At 40.5% G+C, this 20,389-nt stretch overlaps 4 protein-coding genes across 4 annotated transcripts; all 4 read left to right on the top strand.

Moving 5' to 3' along the window:
* Positions 1-37: 37 nt before the first annotated feature.
* On the top strand, positions 38-2,624 carry polr2i (RNA polymerase II subunit I). Its single transcript, XM_029517703.1, has 6 exons — positions 38-289; positions 468-522; positions 1,158-1,231; positions 1,596-1,670; positions 1,988-2,039; positions 2,231-2,624. Exons 1-6 carry the CDS (start codon positions 228-230, stop codon positions 2,291-2,293), a joined length of 381 nt encoding a protein of 126 aa, XP_029373563.1. The 5' UTR covers positions 38-227; the 3' UTR covers positions 2,294-2,624.
* A 182-nt stretch (positions 2,625-2,806) lies between these two features.
* On the top strand, positions 2,807-4,346 carry pglyrp5 (peptidoglycan recognition protein 5). The gene is made up of 4 exons (XM_029518162.1): positions 2,807-3,011; positions 3,142-3,337; positions 3,496-3,614; positions 3,749-4,346. The coding sequence occupies exons 1-4, from the start codon at positions 2,999-3,001 to the stop codon at positions 3,922-3,924; spliced, it is 504 nt and encodes a 167-aa protein (XP_029374022.1). The 5' UTR covers positions 2,807-2,998; the 3' UTR covers positions 3,925-4,346.
* A 2,198-nt stretch (positions 4,347-6,544) lies between these two features.
* On the top strand, positions 6,545-7,741 carry foxg1c (forkhead box G1c). Its single transcript, XM_029516667.1, has one exon. The coding sequence runs from the start codon at positions 6,545-6,547 to the stop codon at positions 7,739-7,741; it is 1,197 nt and encodes a 398-aa protein (XP_029372527.1).
* A 4,468-nt stretch (positions 7,742-12,209) lies between these two features.
* snrpd2 (small nuclear ribonucleoprotein D2 polypeptide) lies at positions 12,210-14,426 on the top strand. Its single transcript, XM_029517818.1, has 3 exons — positions 12,210-12,322; positions 13,219-13,398; positions 13,980-14,426. Coding segments are annotated over exons 1-3 (357 nt in total). The 5' UTR covers positions 12,210-12,320; the 3' UTR covers positions 14,155-14,426.
* The last annotated feature ends 5,963 nt before the right edge of the window (positions 14,427-20,389 follow it).

The raw sequence follows: 20,389 nt of genomic DNA, 5'->3' as shown, positions 1-20,389 counted from the left end.
TCCCTAAAACAACTCGAGGATCGATGGATAAAAACGGGGTAAACATCACTTCGGCCTTCCGGCCGCTGCGGGGCGCTGTCTCTGAACAGCATCACGTGTTTAGGTGAACACGCATGCGCGGAAGATGTTGTTTTCAAACGGCAGGACGCGTTAGCTGAGGCGAGGAAGTCTGAACATCACGGCTGTTGGGTCTGTGAACTTTATCTTTCAGCAGTAGTCTCTCCAAAATGGATTTAGACAGCGGAACATACGAGCCGGGATTTGTTGGCATCCGGTTTTGTCAAGAATGGTGAGTCTTTGGCCGGCAGGAGGGCAGAAAGGCGCTAACTTAGCCGGCTAGCTGCACATTTGTGAACCCGGTGTTGTCCTAAAAAAAAAAAATAAAACAACGGTCCAACTTTGTCTTCTTCTGTTACCTCAACGAAAAACAGCAGAAGCCCACTAAACCTCTCTGTTCTGTTTCACAGTAACAATATGCTGTACCCTAAAGAAGATAAGGAGAACCGGGTCCTGTTATATGCGGTAAGTGTCCGGATTCCTCCGTCAGTCTCTCTGTGTCATCTTTAGTTCACCGGTGCAGTCCTTTAAACTGAGTGCTGAAGTTTCTAGGTTAGTTTTTTTTACCAAACAAAGTGTCCTAAACTATCATTACGTGATGTGTGACCCAGTTATTGTGGGGGGAGGCACCAAGAAGGACTCCAGCTTGTTTATGTATCAGGCCAGTTCAGCGATGCCGACGAATAAATGGACGGACTACATTGCCACACTATATCTCATTTCCAAAACAGTGACCTCTCAACAAGTGCAAAAATTATTTCTAATTCTCATGAGGACTATGGGCTTTATGCCACAAGTCCCTCCCTCTTAAACTATATTGTCCCATAAGGGCATAAAAAGTCAAAAATATATCTTTTTCATATGACAATCAAAACACCCTTGTCTATGCCGACAACACTCCAAGAATAGCAAAAGAAAAAAAACTGTCACCATACAGGCAGATGGCCTAAGGTGGAAAGTATTACAGTGCTGTTGGTGTTTGGGGAGTAAAGTCCAGAAAAATTATGAGCTGGCTTGTTGTGACTTTGGAAGCCTGTGTGCTTACATAACCATTGTATGCCTGCAATTATCTTTGATGAGAGTCCTATTTCCACCCACAGTGCAGGAATTGTGACTACCAACAAGAAGCAGACAACAGCTGCATCTACGTCAATAAGATCACCCATGAGGTTGAGTAAGTAATAAAAACCGCAAAAATCGCCAAGACGGCAATTAGCTTGACATGAACTCATATGTTAGTCATATGTTAACTTGGCTTTCATAGCTGATGGTTTTGTTGTGAAACCATTAAATTGCTTAGGAAATCAGAGTAAATGGCCATGGATACGTTGAATATATTTTCTTGAGACTCATTTATAGTTTCAGATGTACACTGACTGATTAGTAAAAGATGAACCCTACTGACAGAACTTTTCCAAGGTGTCACCATTGCCTATTTAATGTGTGTAATTTAAAATATTTGAGGCTTTTTATTATTATTATTATTTATTGTTATTATGTTTTTTGCCCTCAACCATTTTGTTCTGCTCTTTTTTCAGTGAATTGACACAGATCATTGCTGATGTATCTCAGGATCCAACATTACCAAGGACAGAGGACCACCCCTGTCCGAAGTAAGTCAGTGCTGAAAAAGAAACCCAGAACTTTCATATAAACCAGTTTTGGCTAAATTGCACCATATATGTAGTGTCATTGACACATAATCTGGTTAGATTTACGTTAGCACGGGCTTATTACTAATAAGATAGATTGTGAAAACACTCATGCGTGCAGGAGTATTTGCGGAAGTTGCAAAATATAGCAAAGTCATTATTTAGGATTTTTCTCTATTGCTTCCCATGTTTATTGGGAAACTTCCCCCATTTTTCCTTTCATGAGTGCAGTATTAAGCAATTCCTCTTCTTACATTGCACAAACCTTTCCTTTCCAGATGTGGTCACAAGGAGGCAGTATTCTTCCAGTCTCACAGTATGAAGGCTGAGGTAACTGTCACTTGTATTTAAATACAGTTTCAAACTTTTAACCTCTGTCATTTTTGCATGAATAAGTTTTACTGTGTTACCAGGATGCCATTAATGAAACTGCCCACTCTCATTCACATTTTAACTTTGTTTCACTCATCAATTTCTTGGAATTTGAAAACTAAATGCTTTACTGTTTCTATGTTTGACAGGATGCTATGAGACTGTACTACGTCTGCACAGCTCCTCACTGTGGACACAGATGGACAGAGTAAAGCTGGATGAAGAGGTCCAGCATCTTCATCTACAGTATTGTTCTTCACATCAAAGAAATTTATAGTTGCAGCTCTATTTGACCCTGAAATAAATATTGTATGTCCTGTTTGCCAATATAATGTATCAATTGTTTTTTTTAGCAGTTGTAATTTTCATATGTGTTTTGTTAGATTAAAAAGAATCAATTGTTTCTTATCTCTTTGGTTTTTTTACTGCCAGGGAATGCTTTCAGAAATATTCACATTAGTGGGCAAACAGAATTGCTCACTGTCTAGAGTTTTCATGTATCATCGTGATAATTGCTGTTATTTCCTCATACTGTAAAAGCATGAATGGTGGTTGACATTTCAAAGACAAGTACTAAGGAGTTCACAATTGTGAAGCAATCATGTCTGATTTGGAGGGAAGAAACTGGCGCAGTTTTGATGTTATCGTGTGTAATGTTAATGTTGAGGTTTTTGAAACCTCTTCCTGTAATCTGAAATGTACATTCCAAATGAGATGTTGCAAAACTGTGGACTAGTACTCGCCCAACATGACTAGTCAGTTATTAACTTCTTTGCCTGCTAAAGTGGCAGGTATCATGCCACAAGAAAAAAAAATTATGTACTTCCCATGACCACACCTCCGTTCACAGGCTATTTGAAAAGGCAGCTGCACAGTCTGCTGCTGTTACGACATTGAAGGAAGCTGTGCACTAAGTTATGGAGCCAACAGGTATGTTGACAAATTGCACTAAACTAGATCATAAACTTTCAACATCTTGTTGCAATGCTTCTTCTGTTTTCAATTGTGGCAATTACTTTATTTTGAATGCGCTTTCGACTGTCTCCCAATTGCTTTTTAGTAAATATTGTTTCAAGGGCACAATGGGGAGCAGCTGCTCCCAAAACGAGGGAGTACCTGAAAAGCTCTGCCCAAAAAGTCGTCATTCACCACACTGCCAACCCAAGCTGCAAAGGCCTGCAAGAGTGCAAGGACCGCATTCTTGGCATCCAGAAGTATCATATGACACAAAGAGGTTTTGATGACATTGGATATAAGTGAGTAGCTTTGTTGCCTTTATATGTCACAAGGAATGATGTATGTGATCCTAGTAAATTTCAAGTTTTTAATTTATTTCATGTTCTGTATGTGCAGGATGGATGTACTGCATGTTCAGCACAGCAGGAAACTCAATAATGATTTGCACGTGTTTCAGTTTTCTCGTCGGAGCTGATGGTGAACTGTTCGAGGGCCGAGGCTGGGGTGTGGTCGGGGCACACGCCAAAGGCAACAATCATGACTCGGTGGGCATTGCCTTCATGGGCAATTTCAACAGTGAGTGCGGGCTCTTGCTTTTTGTCTCGTGGCATCAGCAACTGTCAATTTTTAGTTTCAATCAGATGACATGCTATTTTTGGTGGAATTTTTTTTTGCTCACTGTTTTGCTCACCAACTTCTTATGATTTTAGATGACACGCCAAGTCAGGAGGCAATTCAGTCAGTCAAGCAGCTGCTGCAGTCTGGAGTTTCCCAGGGCTCTTTACGCAAAGAGTTTTCTCTGTTTGGGCACAGAGACCTGGGATCGACAGAGTGTCCAGGAAAAAGTCTTTATGCTGCACTTTCACAACTGAAGGGTGGTAAATGAACCTTGCTGTATATTTTTCATGGGTTAGATGGGAGTAAAAAAGGAGGTCTTTCCATTTTTACACCGAAACCTAAGCCTTAGGTAAAAACAGGGTTATTTAGAGATTTATGGATAAAACACAAATTTTCCAATCTCTTGATTTTTTGTTATTATTGTGGAGGTCTCTTGTTAAGGGAAATATTTGTATGAAACACGGCAGTCTTCTTCACAGCAGAGGGAGCCATCACATGTGGTGTAATAGGCTCATAGGTGCTTCTATGTCCTTTCTGCTTGTCATGTGGCATTTTAGTTTGGGGAATAGGTAATATTAATATGGTTTGCAATACATTTTTCGTAGAGCACTGTGGTGTTTCATGCCTTCATGGGGATTTAATCTGTTTTAATGTAATGCTACAGGTCTTTTGGAAATAAATGCTAATTAGCTTCAATATGATCATTATTTGATTCATCTTTATTCATTATCATTATCTATAAAAGGAATCCTCTATTTGCTCTCCCTCCGCAAAAAAGGTCAGAACTAGTCACATAGAAGTGCTGCTGCTTGGATTTCACCAGCTGGGTCACAGACATTTGAGCAGTTATTCTCCAAACAGAATTAACTCAAATAGCACAGAAATCCTATTTATACAAAGCACATCTGAAGAATTCAAGAAAAGTTCCAAGGAGATAACAGTGTTGAGTTGACAATGTGTGCATTCTGCAAAGAGAGAAGCCTTCTCAACAAGTACTTACTTGTGTGGCATAGGGATTATAAAGGGAAACGCCTGTCAGGTTGAATAAAGGGTTGTAATAGTAGCAGATTAAAGATTGCATACGTGTTTTATGATGTGTCATAATGTGACCTGTGAAACTGCCAATATAACAGTTGATTTGATTATTGGCAATTGCTCAAACTTGGCAAGCGGTTGCTGAAGCTTAAATTATAAGCAATAGAACATGGCCCCATGTCTGTTGTAGCTCAGGCCTGTAATGTTTGTCCTGAATTAAATGGTCAACTTTCATCTTTGGGTAATCAAAATGCTCAAAAGTATTTTTATCTATTTATTTTTTCAGCAAAGGAATTGCATTCTGTTTTTTAATTTGCATGTTCTTAAACAGCGGCAACGTTCATTGGTGGTAAATCCATTGTGGTCTGTTGAATGAAAGTTTTCCACGCGCACACACATGCATGTGTCTGCATGTGTGTGTATACACATCAATGCTGTGATTTTCAGACAGTAGTGTTGCCTCTTTAAGTGGCAGTTGCCAAGTGTTTTTGCATTTTCAGGTGTCTGTTCGTGTATTGGATCCCTGGCAAAGGTTACAAAAGCTAATTTAAACTGAAGACATTGAGTTTCAGCATGATCATGATCAGGGGACAAATTTAGTTCAGCAGCCTCAGGCACAGACAAATGTAATGGAGAGCTCTGATGACTGCTGCACTGCTGAGTGAGTCTTATACGAATGTCATCAGAATTATGCATAATAGAAAATAAGGTGCGTGTTGGGCCCTGACTCAACACCCTTGCAGGCCACATCTGAGTCTTCTGGCTGAATCTTTTCCAAAAATCAGCCTGCTGCAATAGGAAGAAGTGCTGTACTGTTGACACTCAGCCACACCAATGAGTGTTTGTCCCGAAGTGTTCAAACCTTTTTTAATCTTTACAGGGCCTCGAGGAAGATGATAAAACATGATCTTGTTTGCTGCCTGAGCTTCATTCACATCTGTTGAGACGGACTGCTGTTGTCCAAGAGAGTCAGGAAATGTTGGCTGCTGTAATTTTACAGCTTTATCCAGGACAAAAACTCGGTCACCTTTGATTATTACAGATTTATTCATGCGTGTAAAAAATATCAGTTTCACCTGAAACGGTTAGGATATTAAATTATGCTCAGGGGATGTTGACCTCACAGTTTCTATCTGAATTTCTATTACTATTTGAAATTCACTTTCAATTTTCAACAGACATTAAAATCAAGAAAGTACGTGGAATCATCTTTAGCCTGAGTTAGTTCGGGCCTGTCATGGGGTCACCTACTTCTTCCTCTCTCTCTTTTGATGTGTATTTTGACAGATCTGGGTGCGCAGAGGTGAGGCCAGCCCAGAAGGCAAGGAGCGTGTGAGAGGGTTGAGTTTCAGGAGACACGGAAGTGTTATAATTGAAGCTGAGAGTTCACTGCTCAGTCACGCAGATCGATAGCACACTCATTCCATATCGTGACCTGCAGATAAATTTAATTCGCATGTTAGAATTAAGGCCTAGAGGCCAAAACAAATATAAAGTCTAGTTTTAGGCTCAACTGCTCTGCCGAATAAGAATTTAGTTTCTTTAAGAGAAAGGGATTGGATCGTTCTTTTTTTAATTGAAGTATGGTTAAATTAGTTTCCTAAGAATAGTCACCAATTGCTCCACCATACGTTTCACTTTTAAAATCCAATCTCGGTGTAACCTTACCTTCTGTCGGTAATTAATCCCGGCTTGCTGTGATCATGCGCATTTGTTGCAGCGCTGTCTGGCCACTTTGCGTCTTTGGCTCCTCGCCACTTTGAATCAGCGCATCTCCCCTCTGTAGGTTCAGTGACTGGCTCTCCTCTGAACAAGCAACAACTTGGCGGATTTGGGCTTTGAGGAGCCTGGAGATGGAGGACCGATTACTCCACAAGTCCTCATTCAGTATCAGCAGCCTGTTGTGGAGGCGGGAGGGAGTGATGAGCGACCCGGACGCTCCTGTTCAGTCCCAGAAGCTGCGCTCCGCGCATCCAGAAAGATCCGGTCCGGAGGAGAAGTTTGGAAACGAAACCAACTGCGACAAACTAAAACAGTGCGCAAAGGGAGAGACTAAAAAGAAAGACACGGGTGAAACGCGAGATGGGAACAAGGGAGAATCCAAAGAAAGCGTTAAACCCGAAAAGCCTCCATTCAGTTACAACGCGCTCATCATGATGGCGATCCGCCAGAGCCCGGAGCGACGGCTCACCCTCAACGGCATCTATGAGTTCATCATGGACAACTTTCCCTACTACCGACAGAACAGACAGGGATGGCAAAACTCAATCAGACATAACCTGAGTCTGAATAAGTGCTTCGTTAAAGTTCCGCGCCATTATGATGACCCGGGCAAAGGCAACTACTGGATGCTGGACCCCTGCAGCGAGGACGTCTTCATAGGTGGCACATCAGGGAAGCTCCGGCGCAGGGTGGGCTCCGGGCCCGGATCCAGGGCCAAGCTGGCTCTGAAAAGAGGCGGAGGACGTCTGATGTCTTCGGGCACGGCAACCAGCTTGACTGTGGCCGCAGCGGGTTCGTTTTACTGGCCTGTGCCGCAGTTTCTGCCTCTACAAAGGCCGGTGCGCACCCATATTGGCGCAGGAACTTATCTGAGCGTCCATCCCCGCTTCCCCGACCAAGCCACGTCGGTGGTTTCCCAGCGGTCCAGGCTGAGTGCTGGAAGCGGTGCTGACACCGACCGGTTCGTGCAGACGCACCAGGAGATGTCTTACATCGGAGTCAGCTGCGCGCAGTCTCACCATCGCCACCAGATCGGCACCGCCTGCACCGCTTTCTCCACGTCCATGCCTCCGTGCACATTGCCGCTGTCGGATCCGTGCTCCTTTAACCTGATCTCCGGCCAAGCCAGCTACTTTTACTCACATCAGATACCGTGTGCCGCAACTTTTAGTCCATGCCAAGAGGAGCGCGCAACAGCCAACGCGTCTCCGGGACCATTTCTATCCAGGAACGGCTACTCAGACTTTGGGGGATACTGTAATGACTTTCCAAATTATTGCCCTCAAATCTGTTCAAGCCCTCCATCCTCTTGGAATATAGAAAAATAGAGAATTTGAATCATACTTAATATACGTTTTAAAGCTTGCCGTAGTATTTAGAAGGACAAATAAAAGTCAGCGTATCCCACCGAAAAGAACCCGCCAATGGGAACTTCTGTGTATGGAGTGTATGAAAAGCCAAAGCAATATTTGTCTAAAAGATTCTTTGAGTTTAGAAGGGCCAGGCTGGGTTGGACGCGAAATGAGCATTTCAAAAGCGTCTCACAACAGTGATAATGAAAAATGTACAGGCATTTGTATTTGTTCATCAGTTGTTTTGAAACACGTCTGTGAAACCGGGGCCATGGTAAAAATGCTAATTTACACGACCGTGATTAGCGGTGATTTGGTCCAAACGATAAACGTTTTATAAATGATGTTTTCGACGCATGGGAGAGTTTCTCATTCATTCATTCATTGTTTTTCACACAGGCCAGTATTCACTGATCATTAGGCTGCAGAAACTGAAGTGATAATGTCTTAGGCCCGGTGCCGCTCATATGAATTTCTGCAAGATGCCAGAAAATTACATTTACAAAAAACGTTACATTCTAATGATAAAAATAAACAAAAATGAAAAATCGTCAGTGTGTGAAGCGATCCATTTTGGCCAGCATTTAACCCAACAACTATCACTGTTGTTGAAGTTTGGATTAACTGTTATAATTGAGTGCAGTTGAGAAAATGATCCACTTGTCTTTACGCTCAAAAATGCTCATGAAATTATTTTCTAATGTTGAATCATTTCGTACGTAGAAGTGTGCACCATGTGAGAGCTAAATGGTAATTAAACTGTTCATTTGCTGCACTTATTGTCCTCGATTTCGTTAATGTTGCAACTAAAAAAAAATCACTTCCTTATTTTAATTAGCTAACATATAATTAAACAATAAATAATGCATTTTTAATTGTGTTTTTTTTTTCAGCTCATTAAAACCTATAGCTGTTGTTGATTGTTCCTATTTGACTGTGTTATTATGTCATTAAATATTTCACTCTGGATTTGTGCCCACACAAGAACGACAGAAAGATTAAATGTAAAAACAATCTAAAAACAAAAACAAAAAAAATGTGTAATAGGGGCTTGTTTGTGAGCAAGTCGTGAAACTCTAGCCGACTTTTTTTTTAAAGATCGCAGAGTTCAAATGTACAGCTGAAAAAGCTTGTTGAGGAAACGAAAATCATGTTGAAACAGAGCAGACAGTGTGATGTAACCTCAACAGGTAGATGTGATTATTTCCATCCACGCCGATCTTATTGATCCGTCTAATGTTTCAGTCAGCGCTGACATCACTGCCTGTTCAACTTTCCCTCACCTCTCTCCCTCAAATAGAAATGAATGGGGAAAAAAAATAAATAAATAAAAAGTGGGAGCATAGGTGTTCTGCGTGGGGATCGAGATTAGAGCAGCGTTCTGGGCGACTGCCTGTGTTAGACAAAAGACTCTTTATATCAAAAGGAGCTCAGTCCGTCACCTTTCCAAGCCCAGCCACATCCTCAGTCGCCTGTGGTTAAAAACAGAGACGGCTCGGATCAGGTAACTTCACTGTTGGCAAACTCAGCGTCTGGATAGATACGGTGATAATAATATTTTCATAAGTGGCATGTGTAAATATGTCGCTGAGCTTTGATCCAGCAGGTTTAAGGTTTTTATTCCCTGCAGCAGGAGAAAGAAGAAACTTTTTTTTTTTTTTTTTTTTTTTTTAAATTAATTATCACCTTCGCTGTGAACCCGGAGTGTTTTATGAAACTTCTTGGGGGTCGTTAAATGTCATTATATATTTTGCAAAAAAACAAACAAAAAAAACAAAACTGTGTCTCAATAGTAAATCACAGTAGTTTATAAAATTATTCGGATGACATATACAGTATATGCATTAATCATGTTTAGCAGAGTGAGCTGAAGATGTTGTGTTTTTCTGTGGAGGAGACGGACCCGCTGCTACATGTCAACACAAGTCCTGCTGAGAAGTCTGACTGAGTATTCAGAAAAAGTCCGTCGATCTCTGACAGCATCCTTACACCAAAACAGTGGTGAGTGTCCAAAACAACTTTTGTACTGTGGATTGATTTCTGCGAAAAACTTGTTGCCACAAGAACTCTCCGGCGACAACAAGTCAGCTAAATGCTAACGCTAGCTTTTAGCAGTGTGATAGCAGCATGCTAGCGCTCCTCTTGGCTATCGGTTTCTATGGTAACTGCGAGAAAAGCTGCGGGTTTCAGAAAACACCGTCAGCTAGCTAAACCAACGTTAGCATGTATGTTTAAAACTGCTTTGATGTTTTAAAACATTAGTTCAGATTCATTTAAAGTCATTTTACAGTGTCATGTGCAGTAATTTCTTTTTTTGTTTTTTTGTTTTTTTTATACAAAAGACTGAGGTGGCAAGTAAAGATAGCATACACGCTAATATTGGTGTAAAACCGTGTTACATTCATTTATAAATGTGAAAATGTAATAAATGTTGTGGGAAATAAACCACCAGTGGCAGCATACCGATTCAAAAAGGTGTTTGTTAAGATTGCAAATGAATGATCTGCTGGATTTACAAATGTAACTTAGATGACTTGGTCTAGCTGGATGCTTCATTTTACACAGTGGGGTTGATGTGAAGGGAACTGAGATGGCTCAGTCTGTTTTTAGAGACCTTTGTCAGGATGGAGCAGAATCATTGTTCGTTTATATCTGGAAAACAGGGGGTCACCTGTTTAAACTGTTCGAATTTTTCACCAAAGACAAATGATTTTACATTGTTCAACAGAGCAAGGACTCGTTTAAGTTTTCTAAATATGGTTTCAGATTATATGTTGGTTTTTCCTTAAGATTATATCAAATTAGGGTGATTTTAAAGTGTTTTAAACACCCCTTCAAAAATAAAGAGGGTCCTGTATTTTCATATTGAAACTAAGCATCCCACCCAAATCATTTTCATACTGTTTCTAAAGAAAAAAATCTCCAGACCATAATTAAAAAAAAAAAAAAGATAAAGATAAATAGTCGATGTAATCAGTTAGCTTTATAGCCATCTGATGTAATGGTTGTAGATCATCGATATATTCACCTTTAAATGGACAGCTACAAATGTTTTCCCTACACATGAGCACTAAAGCCACTCTGAGATTCTTTTGCGGGCTCACTGCTCCCCAGTTAAGATGCAGGTCCTTTGGCACAGAAAGGTGGACTTCATGAAGCTATAGCACAGCTCTGGTAATCAATCCCCCCACAGTCACCTCTCTCCACACAGGCTGCCATTATCTGCAGCAAGTGGCTTCCACAGGTAGATCTGCCACCCTTGGAAATGAGGTGGGTGGGTTGTACACCCCTCGGCGTCTCTCTGTCTCTTACCAGTAAGCCAATCTCTCAATGTTTCATTTTTGCTGTGTAGATAATGAAGCCTACATCCCAACATCTTTCTCACTTACACACACTTTCCCCTCATTTTTGTTGTATTAAAGAGCAAAACAAAGACTTTCCTGTTTGGCTCTGCTGTATCTTGTTGGCTACTCCCTCTGCCATCTCCTTTCCTGTGACTGATTGATGCGATTTCTGTAACTCAAATCTAAATTTTACTGAGGTCTTTATTAGGAAAAACTGTACAATTATTTATTCAAACAATTATTCAGGCAGCCAATCAAACATAGCTTGAATGGAACTGTATATTTGCTATTGCTAATGACTTTCTATGTGCATCCCTTTATGATAACAGCCCAATTTAATGGCTTCCTGTATAGTGAAGCATGTACCAATACAAAAACTGGTTTGGCGAATATGATAATGAGTTAATTGTGGTTCAATGGCCTGATCCGTAGATCGTAATCTTTGGGAAGTGCTGGAATTGGCGATTGGCATCATGAATATTATTTGATGGTATAATTTCAACAGGGACCTGAAGCTTTTTCCTTCCTGGATGCTCGCTTGTGTCTAGGTTAGTCCTGATTTAAACTCTCACTTGAAGGATCTGGGTGTAAAACAGGTCTATACTGAGTGCCATCTCTCCCTATCCTCTGGATCTTTATTTTGTACTGTCTTAGTACTGTGTCAGGGCTTCATTATCCAACAAAGCCCAAGGTCACATATTCAGACTTCATTTTTGTCTACACAGCAGTTAGTCCAGAGAGAAAGAATTTAATGCTGGACAGGATGGAGCAGACATTGTGTATTTTGTAAGGTATATATTAAATGCGTTGTTGGAGATAAATTGTAAGTTGTTAAACTCTTCATCTGTAAAATGATTAAATCATTATTCTAACCACAAGCAGAGACGACACGTCAATACAGTACAATAAACTTAACTGAAGACCAAGTAGCTGAATTTAGATAGCAAGTTTATTTAATTCCAGCAGGAAGTAAAACGGGACATACAACAGTTTTATCGTCTTGATGAACACACGGGAGTGAAAAGTGAGCTGATGGCTGGCTGATACCGAGAGGAGCCGTCACGACCCGGATGATATTCTGACGTTCAGAGGCGCGTACTTGGTGACCCGGAAGTAGACGGAATAACGCGTGAATCGTCGCAGAGACTGAGGCGCCCGGTGGAAACAAGCAGGATACGGTCTGAGAAAACAGCCTTTAGAAACCAACAGCCATGTAAGTATCAATAATCATCAGCCAGACTTAGTCGGTCGGCGAGCTTAATCCACAGAGACCGAAAACCGAGTAGAAGCAGCCGTTAGCTAGAATGCTAACCTGGTTAGCATTAAAGAGAGTCGACAATGCTAGCGAGGCGGGTTAGCTGCAGTGGATAAACTGTTTTGCACGTAGCTTGTTCCATATTGTGTGTTTACAGACTGAACTGTGTAAGGACTACACGGATAATACTAGAAATCAGCACTTGTAAGAGTACGTCGATGCCAAGACCAATAGATACGAGCCAGAAGTCACACAATAGCCTAGCTACATGCTAGTTAACCAGGTGCTAACATCGAGCTCGATGGCAGGCTACCTTCTACACATCAGTTAGGTGCGAGCCTGAAGTCGGCCGTTATTTTTATATAAATTTCAACCTAGTTGGTTCTGTAAGTAAAGTAAAACAAGATTATAGGTCATCACTTACACACAGTCCACAATGCGATGCTCCACATCAATACAGATGTTCAAGACGACCCATGTGTACGTAAAGGTTTAGGCTGAATAAATGGTGTTTGATTAATCGGCAAAAAAATAATTTTCCAAGTATTTGTAACACCTTTTTCATTTATAAATGGCAACGAAAATAAACTTTATTTTCTTTGCAAATTAAGATTTCCTCTGTTTCGCAGCTTTCTATCATTAAATTATTGGGTTGTTCATATTTTGCATGTTTTTACGGACTAAATGACAATTAATAGAATAGATCAAATCATTGGAAAGTTTGATTAACTGAAGTCTTTATCATGCCCTTCTGACCATCTTTCAGGCATATTAACACTAACACACTGTTCTGATCATGCTTATTCATTCATTGTCACCATTTTAAAATTTGGTTCTTTTGGATTCCTCATCAGGAGTTTGTTAACGAAACCGAAGTCTGAGATGACTCCCGAGGAGCTCCAGAAACGAGAGGAGGAGGAGTTCAACACTGGCCCCCTGTCTGTGCTCACCCAGTCGGTCAAAAACAACACACAGGTCCTCATTAACTGTCGCAACAACAAGAAGCTTCTCGGAAGAGTCAAGGCCTTCGACAGGTACAGAAGCCTGACCCGGGTTTATGAAGTGACAGTCTTGATTTCACAGTATGAGATTAGCATTAACATTATATTTTCATAAATATGGATCACTTGTACTTTATTTGATTTCATTTATATTTTTGCAATTTACACATGTAATGCAAAAACACGAATTAAGAAGCCTTGGAGCTGCTTTCTTCAGCGGTCTTTAGTCTTTAGCTAACTAAATATTACACAATTTTATAGAGGAGACATGGACCAACAAAAATCCTGTATGTTATGATAGTGTAAAAAAAATTGTATACAATTTTGATACATTACTGCATTGAAAGCTATTTCCTGAGATTACGGTGTGGATGTTTTTATAGATATGAAAAGATTGACATTTGATAGTTGATGAGTTTTAATCTCTGGCTTTTTAATAGGCCTTAAATCTATCCTCTATATTTTAATGATTACTGGAGAAACATGGGGAAGGTCATCTTCTGATTAAAATACTCACTCTAATCACCTTAATTTCTTATCTTGCTTTGTGCAACACAGCTGGATAATTCCACCATGTATATATAATATTACTTAAATTTGCATCCTCATTGCAGGCACTGCAACATGGTCCTGGAGAACGTGAAGGAGATGTGGACAGAAGTTCCTAAGAGTGGGAAAGGAAAAAAGAAGTCTAAGCCTGTGAACAAGGACCGCTACATTTCTAAGATGTTCCTCAGGGGTGACTCTGTCATCGTTGTGCTGAGAAATCCTCTGATTACAGGAAAATGAACTGCTTGATTGACACCTAGCTGAACCAGTCATCCAGGCATTTTCTTTCTTTCTTCTCTATGTGAAAGAATTGAAGGTGGTGGACTGTCATTTTATTATTTTTTTTTATTATTAGTTTTTTTTTTCTCCTGTCTCGACTGTGGATTGATTACTGTATATACAGTTGACACAAAACTACAGTGTCCTATTTTGAGTTAAAAAGGCACACGTGTGTGATTATTTTGTCAACAAGTCTTGTCTTTTTCAATTTAATAATAAAATTGTTCAACAGATTCAAGGGTAGTGCAAGTATTTACTTGTTTTTAACAATAATCTTCAGTGTTTGAAGGTCTAGTAGAATACTTAGTTTTTTCAAGACACCTTTCTTTTCCTGAAAAGCCTTCACAATGTCTCTTTTCAGGGGTATTTTCTTGCTACTCCCACACACATACATCCACACACCCACCCACCCTTTCACTCTCTCCCAACAGCATCTAGGATATCGGGCTTGATTTCAGCCACCAGCGCTCAATATGTGACAAACTGCTGTTTAAAGGCCCACTGCATTATTGATGAGACCAGATGCGCTGACTGTCACTTCACACCCTCCTTTCTCTCCATATCAGGCTGTTCCTCTCTGCTGCTAGGCCCCTCCTGACCACTTTGTTAATTGTCTTAATAGCTTGACAGCTCATCTCACCTTACTTAGCCCTGACAGTTGGCACCTAACCTCTGGTCTTTGGTGCTCTCAGATTTAGTGGTTCAGTGTTCAGGATTGAGTGAGTCTGCGTTTTTGTCTGCGTATTTAACAATTTGGAAAGCGGAATTGCATCAATTTATGATCTAATGTTTATTTCCACTTTGATTGTATCTTTCAGTCTAATATTTTAGAGTGAAATTCCCTGAGGTGAGAAGTATTTTACATTGACTCACTCAAATCTAATTTAGCACTCTTAAAAAGTGCTTTGTTATCCTAATGTATTAACATCTGACCTGTCACATAACATGTTATGATGCTCCCTGTTAAGCCTAACATGCCTGAGACCGACACCTGTTGAATATCTGTGTGTGCAGCAAGACACGCTGATTTACAGCTATCAGGTGAAGCCTCCTGGGTCTGAAAGAGAAGAATCTGTCTGAGAACCAAATCTGAAATGCTATGACCTTTCTGACTCATGTGATGGTACCCTCTTCACTCTTGCTTTGGGCAAAATTTGGCTTCCTCTAAAAGTTTAACCAATATTGTGTTGCAGGACATGGAAAATCTACAAGTTCATACATAGGCAGTTCAAAACGTAAAAAAATAGGGCTGCAGGCCCCGGGATGAGTAATGTTCTCATTCTTTCATACTTAAAATACATAATCACTCATGGTTGCTCTCAGAATATCTTCTGCCTTTGCACCAATCAGCTTCAACTACAAATAAAATATGTTATCTTTTAGACCATGACATTTAAAATAAAAACATAATGTATAGGCTACTTTAGTTGATGATTTTCTGCTGTATTTGTTCATCATTCATCAGCTCTTTGTCTGGGTGGTTTGATTCAAAAGGGATGCAGACGGTATTTTATCAAAACATCTGAATTGCCACTAGGATGTAGATTTTAATTGAATTCTAACCAGTGAGCGGCTTTGTGTTGTCTGTAGAGAATTGTGTAACTGGGACAGATCCAGACTTTAAACATGCAACATTAAGCTTTATATTTAGTCAAATTTATTTCAGATGAGAATACTATAAGAAACTGGTTCAAAATTTGGTGAGTTTAAACATTTCACCTGATGGTTTGTTTTTTTTTTTAACTTCCCTTTTTTCCGGTTTAGTGTTTCCTGTCGGCAGTTAGCAGTGCTTCCTCACAGAATGAAATCTGTGGGTTCGATTCCCTGATGAGGGGCCGTTCTCTGGGCAGTTTACATGTTTTCCCTGTGCCTGAGTGGGTTTCCTGCGGGTTTTCTCTCGTTCGTCCCACAGTCCAAAGACGTACTCTTCTAGGATGATTGGTTATTCTTAATTGCTCATAGGCATGAGAGTGACTTTTTCCTGTGTGTCCATGAGACAAGGGGTCAAACCTGCTTAGCATGGTATACAACGACCAGTGCCAAGTATCTTGGCCAAGTATCTTGGCCAAGTATCTTGGCACTAACATTGATTATAAGCTGCCTATTCTTGTTTTATTGAATCTGTTCTCACCTCTTCTTTTATCTGCTGGTATGGTATGGTGTGGTATTTCCCTCTAAAACAAAAATAGTTTGCAGGGTATCGTGCGGCAAAATTGCAGGTATCAGCCTGAATGATTTTACTGAATTGTAAGGCCCGCTCACTCCTTCCTGATCAGAGCCACCCCTTGGCTGGCAAGTTCCTGTTGCTTCAATCAGGCTGCAGGTACATCCTGCCAAGATGCAGGACAAACTGATTGAAGCATTCTTTTGTCCCTTCTGCCATTGGTTTTCTGAATAAGTGATTGACCCCCATCTGCTTTTTCTATTTATTGCTGTTCTATGTGTTATATGTTGCTGTTTCCTGCGTGATTGCTGAGTTGACCGTTTTTGTTAGTGCTAGCTGTAAAGCGAATTGCCTCACGGGGACAATAAAGACTCCTTGACTCTTGATATCCAAAATAAAATACTCTGGGCGAGGGTTAGGGGGCGATTTGACTCTCACTGACCAATCAGATTCAAGTCCAGTAAGGTCAAACTGCAACATGCTATAATAAAAACATCTTCAATCATTCCTTCACTTATTAATTTGGTTGGTCACATTCCATCAGTTCTGGCTCAGTGAAGACAGAAGAGACAGTCTGAGATGAACTTGCTTGATGATGTGCGCCTCCATAGTCCTCCAGACCTCACAGTGAGAACGATTGTCACACATTGTCACACACAGGGACACAAGTGTAGACACGTCTCCATTCATTTCAGTCTCATTCATAGTCCACTGGGGTCGATCCATCTTAGCTGCCCAGCCCGCTGCTGGACCAGCTTTGTGCTTGTATAACTGATTTGAATTGTGACTGTAAGCCTCATTATTGAAACTGTCCTCGGTACTGTTTGACATGACCAGTGTGCCATCCTAGGACAAAGTGATGTCAAATAGCTGATGGGTCTGTTTGAAGATGCCTGTGATAAAAACAGCTTTGGGAACTCATGTTACTTCACTCATCTCAAAGACACCTCTAGCATCCCTCTCCCTCCAGATTTTAGGTTGGGGCTGAGTGATCCATGAGCAGGAAGGCAGATGTTTTATTCAGTAGGTTAGCGATAAGAGGGGGGAAGTGTGATTATGATACTGATCATTCATGCATCGATACTCAACACTCCCAGCAATGCGACACCCTGCAGCGCATCGATCGGCCCCAGGTAACCGGAGCTGCTGCCACAGTTTGTTTTCAAGCAGGGCTGCAGCCTGGGTGTCAGAGACGGCCAAGGCCAGGTGGAGGGAGAGGATGTGCAGGAGAGAAGGGTATCAAACACTCCAACACTGAATGTACTCACATCTCTGACTTTAAGTGTGACTGACAGTTACTGCAATGATACATCCAGTGTCAGCCAAAACAAAAGCTCAGGTGTATTGAGCTGTTCCAGGTTATCAGGCCTATTTACAAACAGTGTCTGCTGTAGTGCAAAATCCAAGGTGCTGAACTAGTAGGATATCAAATTTGCTGATTTAAATTTTCTTTTTTAAATTGTACCCTACATTTTCATACAGAGCATGACGGCATAGCATTGCTGCCATGTGCTGTTGACCCATAACAAGAAGATTGAGGGTTTGGTTCCCAGGTCTGGGGCCTCCCGGTGCTTATGTGGATTCCTTCCAGGCACTGCGGTTTCCTCCCACTGTTCAACTCATCATGTGTAGGTTGATTGGTGATTTGAAATTGAATACAAAATTCTGGAGCTGCAGACAATCACTACTTTTAAGCAAGTGGTTTGTGTCATGGTGTCGTGTTCCAGGCCTAATTTGGCTCTAAATCTCCAGCTAACCTTGCCCAACCAGGGAAGACTAGAATTTTTGGTTTCTAAAGTTATCTGCCAACCTATCTGAATGTCGACCTTGAAATGTCACCTTTTATATATATATATATATATATATATATGTGTGTGTGTGAGAGAGAGAAAGAGTCAATGAAGAGTTTAATCCAGATGACTGCCATATATTACAGTTACATTGCCATCTAGTGGATCAAAAAGTAATCCACTTAGTTTCCCAACAGAATGTTTTAGTCTGACTGACAAAGTATTTTAATTTATTTGATTGATTTATTTGATTTGATTTATTTAATTTATTTGCCCTTTGATTGCTTCCAACTGAGACCTTTTAGTGAGCAGTTTTGTGTCCTTCTCTGTAAAAAAAATAAAATAAATAAACCGATGAAGAGAAAAAAAAAGAAGATGCAAGAGTTAAAATACTTGACACATTGCAAAATTCCAGCAGCAATAGGTAATAATGAGCCTCAGTGTTAGGATCCAGACTGACGCATTGTTTCCCTTAATTTATGCTCAGTGTTACTCTTTCTCTGTCTACTATGCAACCAACGGGAGGCTGAGGCTTTCAGACGCTACTTAAGGACTATATCCTTCAACAAGTCCTGGACTCTGATAATACAATGTAGTGGACATGCAGCCTCTCTACTGACTCACCACTGTAGTGGGATCCAAAAAGGCGTAATTTACCCTGGTTTGTCTCAATTTTCTTATTTCCCCATCTCATCTGGAATCTCATGTATTTCTTATTTAGTTTAAACCTTTAATGGTGCCTCTGAACCTTTTCTGTACCCACACTCCTCCAAGTCAAATTGAGGCCTCCTTGCTGCTGTAGAGCGGGTCTTCTGTCAGGTTGCCAGCTTTAGATGGTGTCAATGAACTGACGTCAAGCTGTGGAAATAAACCTGTGGTAGGAGGAGCCCAGGAGAAACCTAAAATTACTGCATGACTGTTTCCATTTCTTTTATGAGCTACTTTCTGGGAATAAGACCAACTTTTTGAGAATGAGCCAACATAAATTATAGAAATGCATCAGGAGCTGGTGTTAATATGTTAAGTACCGCAGCCGTCGAAAAGACCTTGGGACTTACTTGATATTTAATGTACAGCAGAGTTAAAGAGGACCGTGTTGTTAAAAAAAAAAAAAAAAAAATACCAGAATAACAGTTGCGCAGAGCAGTCAGCTTGTATATCTTGAGTGTGTGTAGTGAGACCAAAGACATGTTGGCTTTTGGGATGTTTACACATGCCATAAAGACGTAATGCATTCCTTTCTCATCCTCTCTTCCATTTCTGTCCCCATTAGGAAGTGGGAGTGCTTTTAGTGTGTACACTGTGTCGTTGTTGAAAAGTGGGCCATGTGAGGCATCTAACTCCTTTTTTCCATTCATTGTTATCAGAATTAGAAACTATTACTTCAGCATTTCCCACAGGTTATTGAAAAGATTTCTTCAGTTCAGGGCCAGTGCCTGGAGTCCTATTATCTACCTTTTGAGTTAAAATTATACTTTTTCTTCAAGCTTCATCTACTGATACAGTCTATTTATAGAGTTACATGGAGACACACAGAAACTAATAGAAACTTGAAGTTTAGTACCCAGGCAGCCAGTAGGGCGAGGTGGAGGGCTTGGCAGGGCTTCTGGGTTGGATGAAATGCTACCTTTACGTGCTGTAGTAAATCACACACTTCAATTACCAGCTTACAATCTGAGACAGTTGTGTGATATTCAAATGTAATGTGTTTGTTCAAATGTAATTTTAAAGCCATGGTATCAATATCATCAAGATGCAAAAAATAATGTGTGCCTTTTTTAGCCCTGTGGTGACAGGACTTGGTGTCTGGTTACAAAAAAATACCAGGACACCAGGGCAGAATTGGCTGCTGAGTAAAGTCAGGAATTTGCAACTGCAACTTTGGTACATGTACAGCATCAAAAAATTATCTCTTCATGAACACATTAAACCACAGAAAGACAGAGAAAAGCTTTTCATCAAATCTCAACATCAAAATTCGAGGAAATGAAATGTCATCAACTACTAATTTATTCCTCTTAGTCAACAGCATCTGTTTTTTTCCAAATTTCTCTTTCATCCTAATCATCATGTTCAGAAAACCACCTACTTTACATAGTTACACTCTACACATAGTACCATACGCTTAAGTCAGGTCATAGAAATACTGAAAGTTTTGGTGGTGAACTTGAAGTGAAGTGCTGCCGGCTTTAGCAGCTGCTGTTTAAGTAAGCTATTTTATTGTAAACATTGGCAGAAGTTT

The sequence above is a fragment of the Echeneis naucrates genome, chromosome 13 (genome assembly GCF_900963305.1).
Source record: "Echeneis naucrates chromosome 13, fEcheNa1.1, whole genome shotgun sequence".
Taxonomy (NCBI): domain Eukaryota; kingdom Metazoa; phylum Chordata; class Actinopteri; order Carangiformes; family Echeneidae; genus Echeneis; species Echeneis naucrates.
This window is presented reverse-complemented; position numbering and strand designations above follow the sequence as displayed.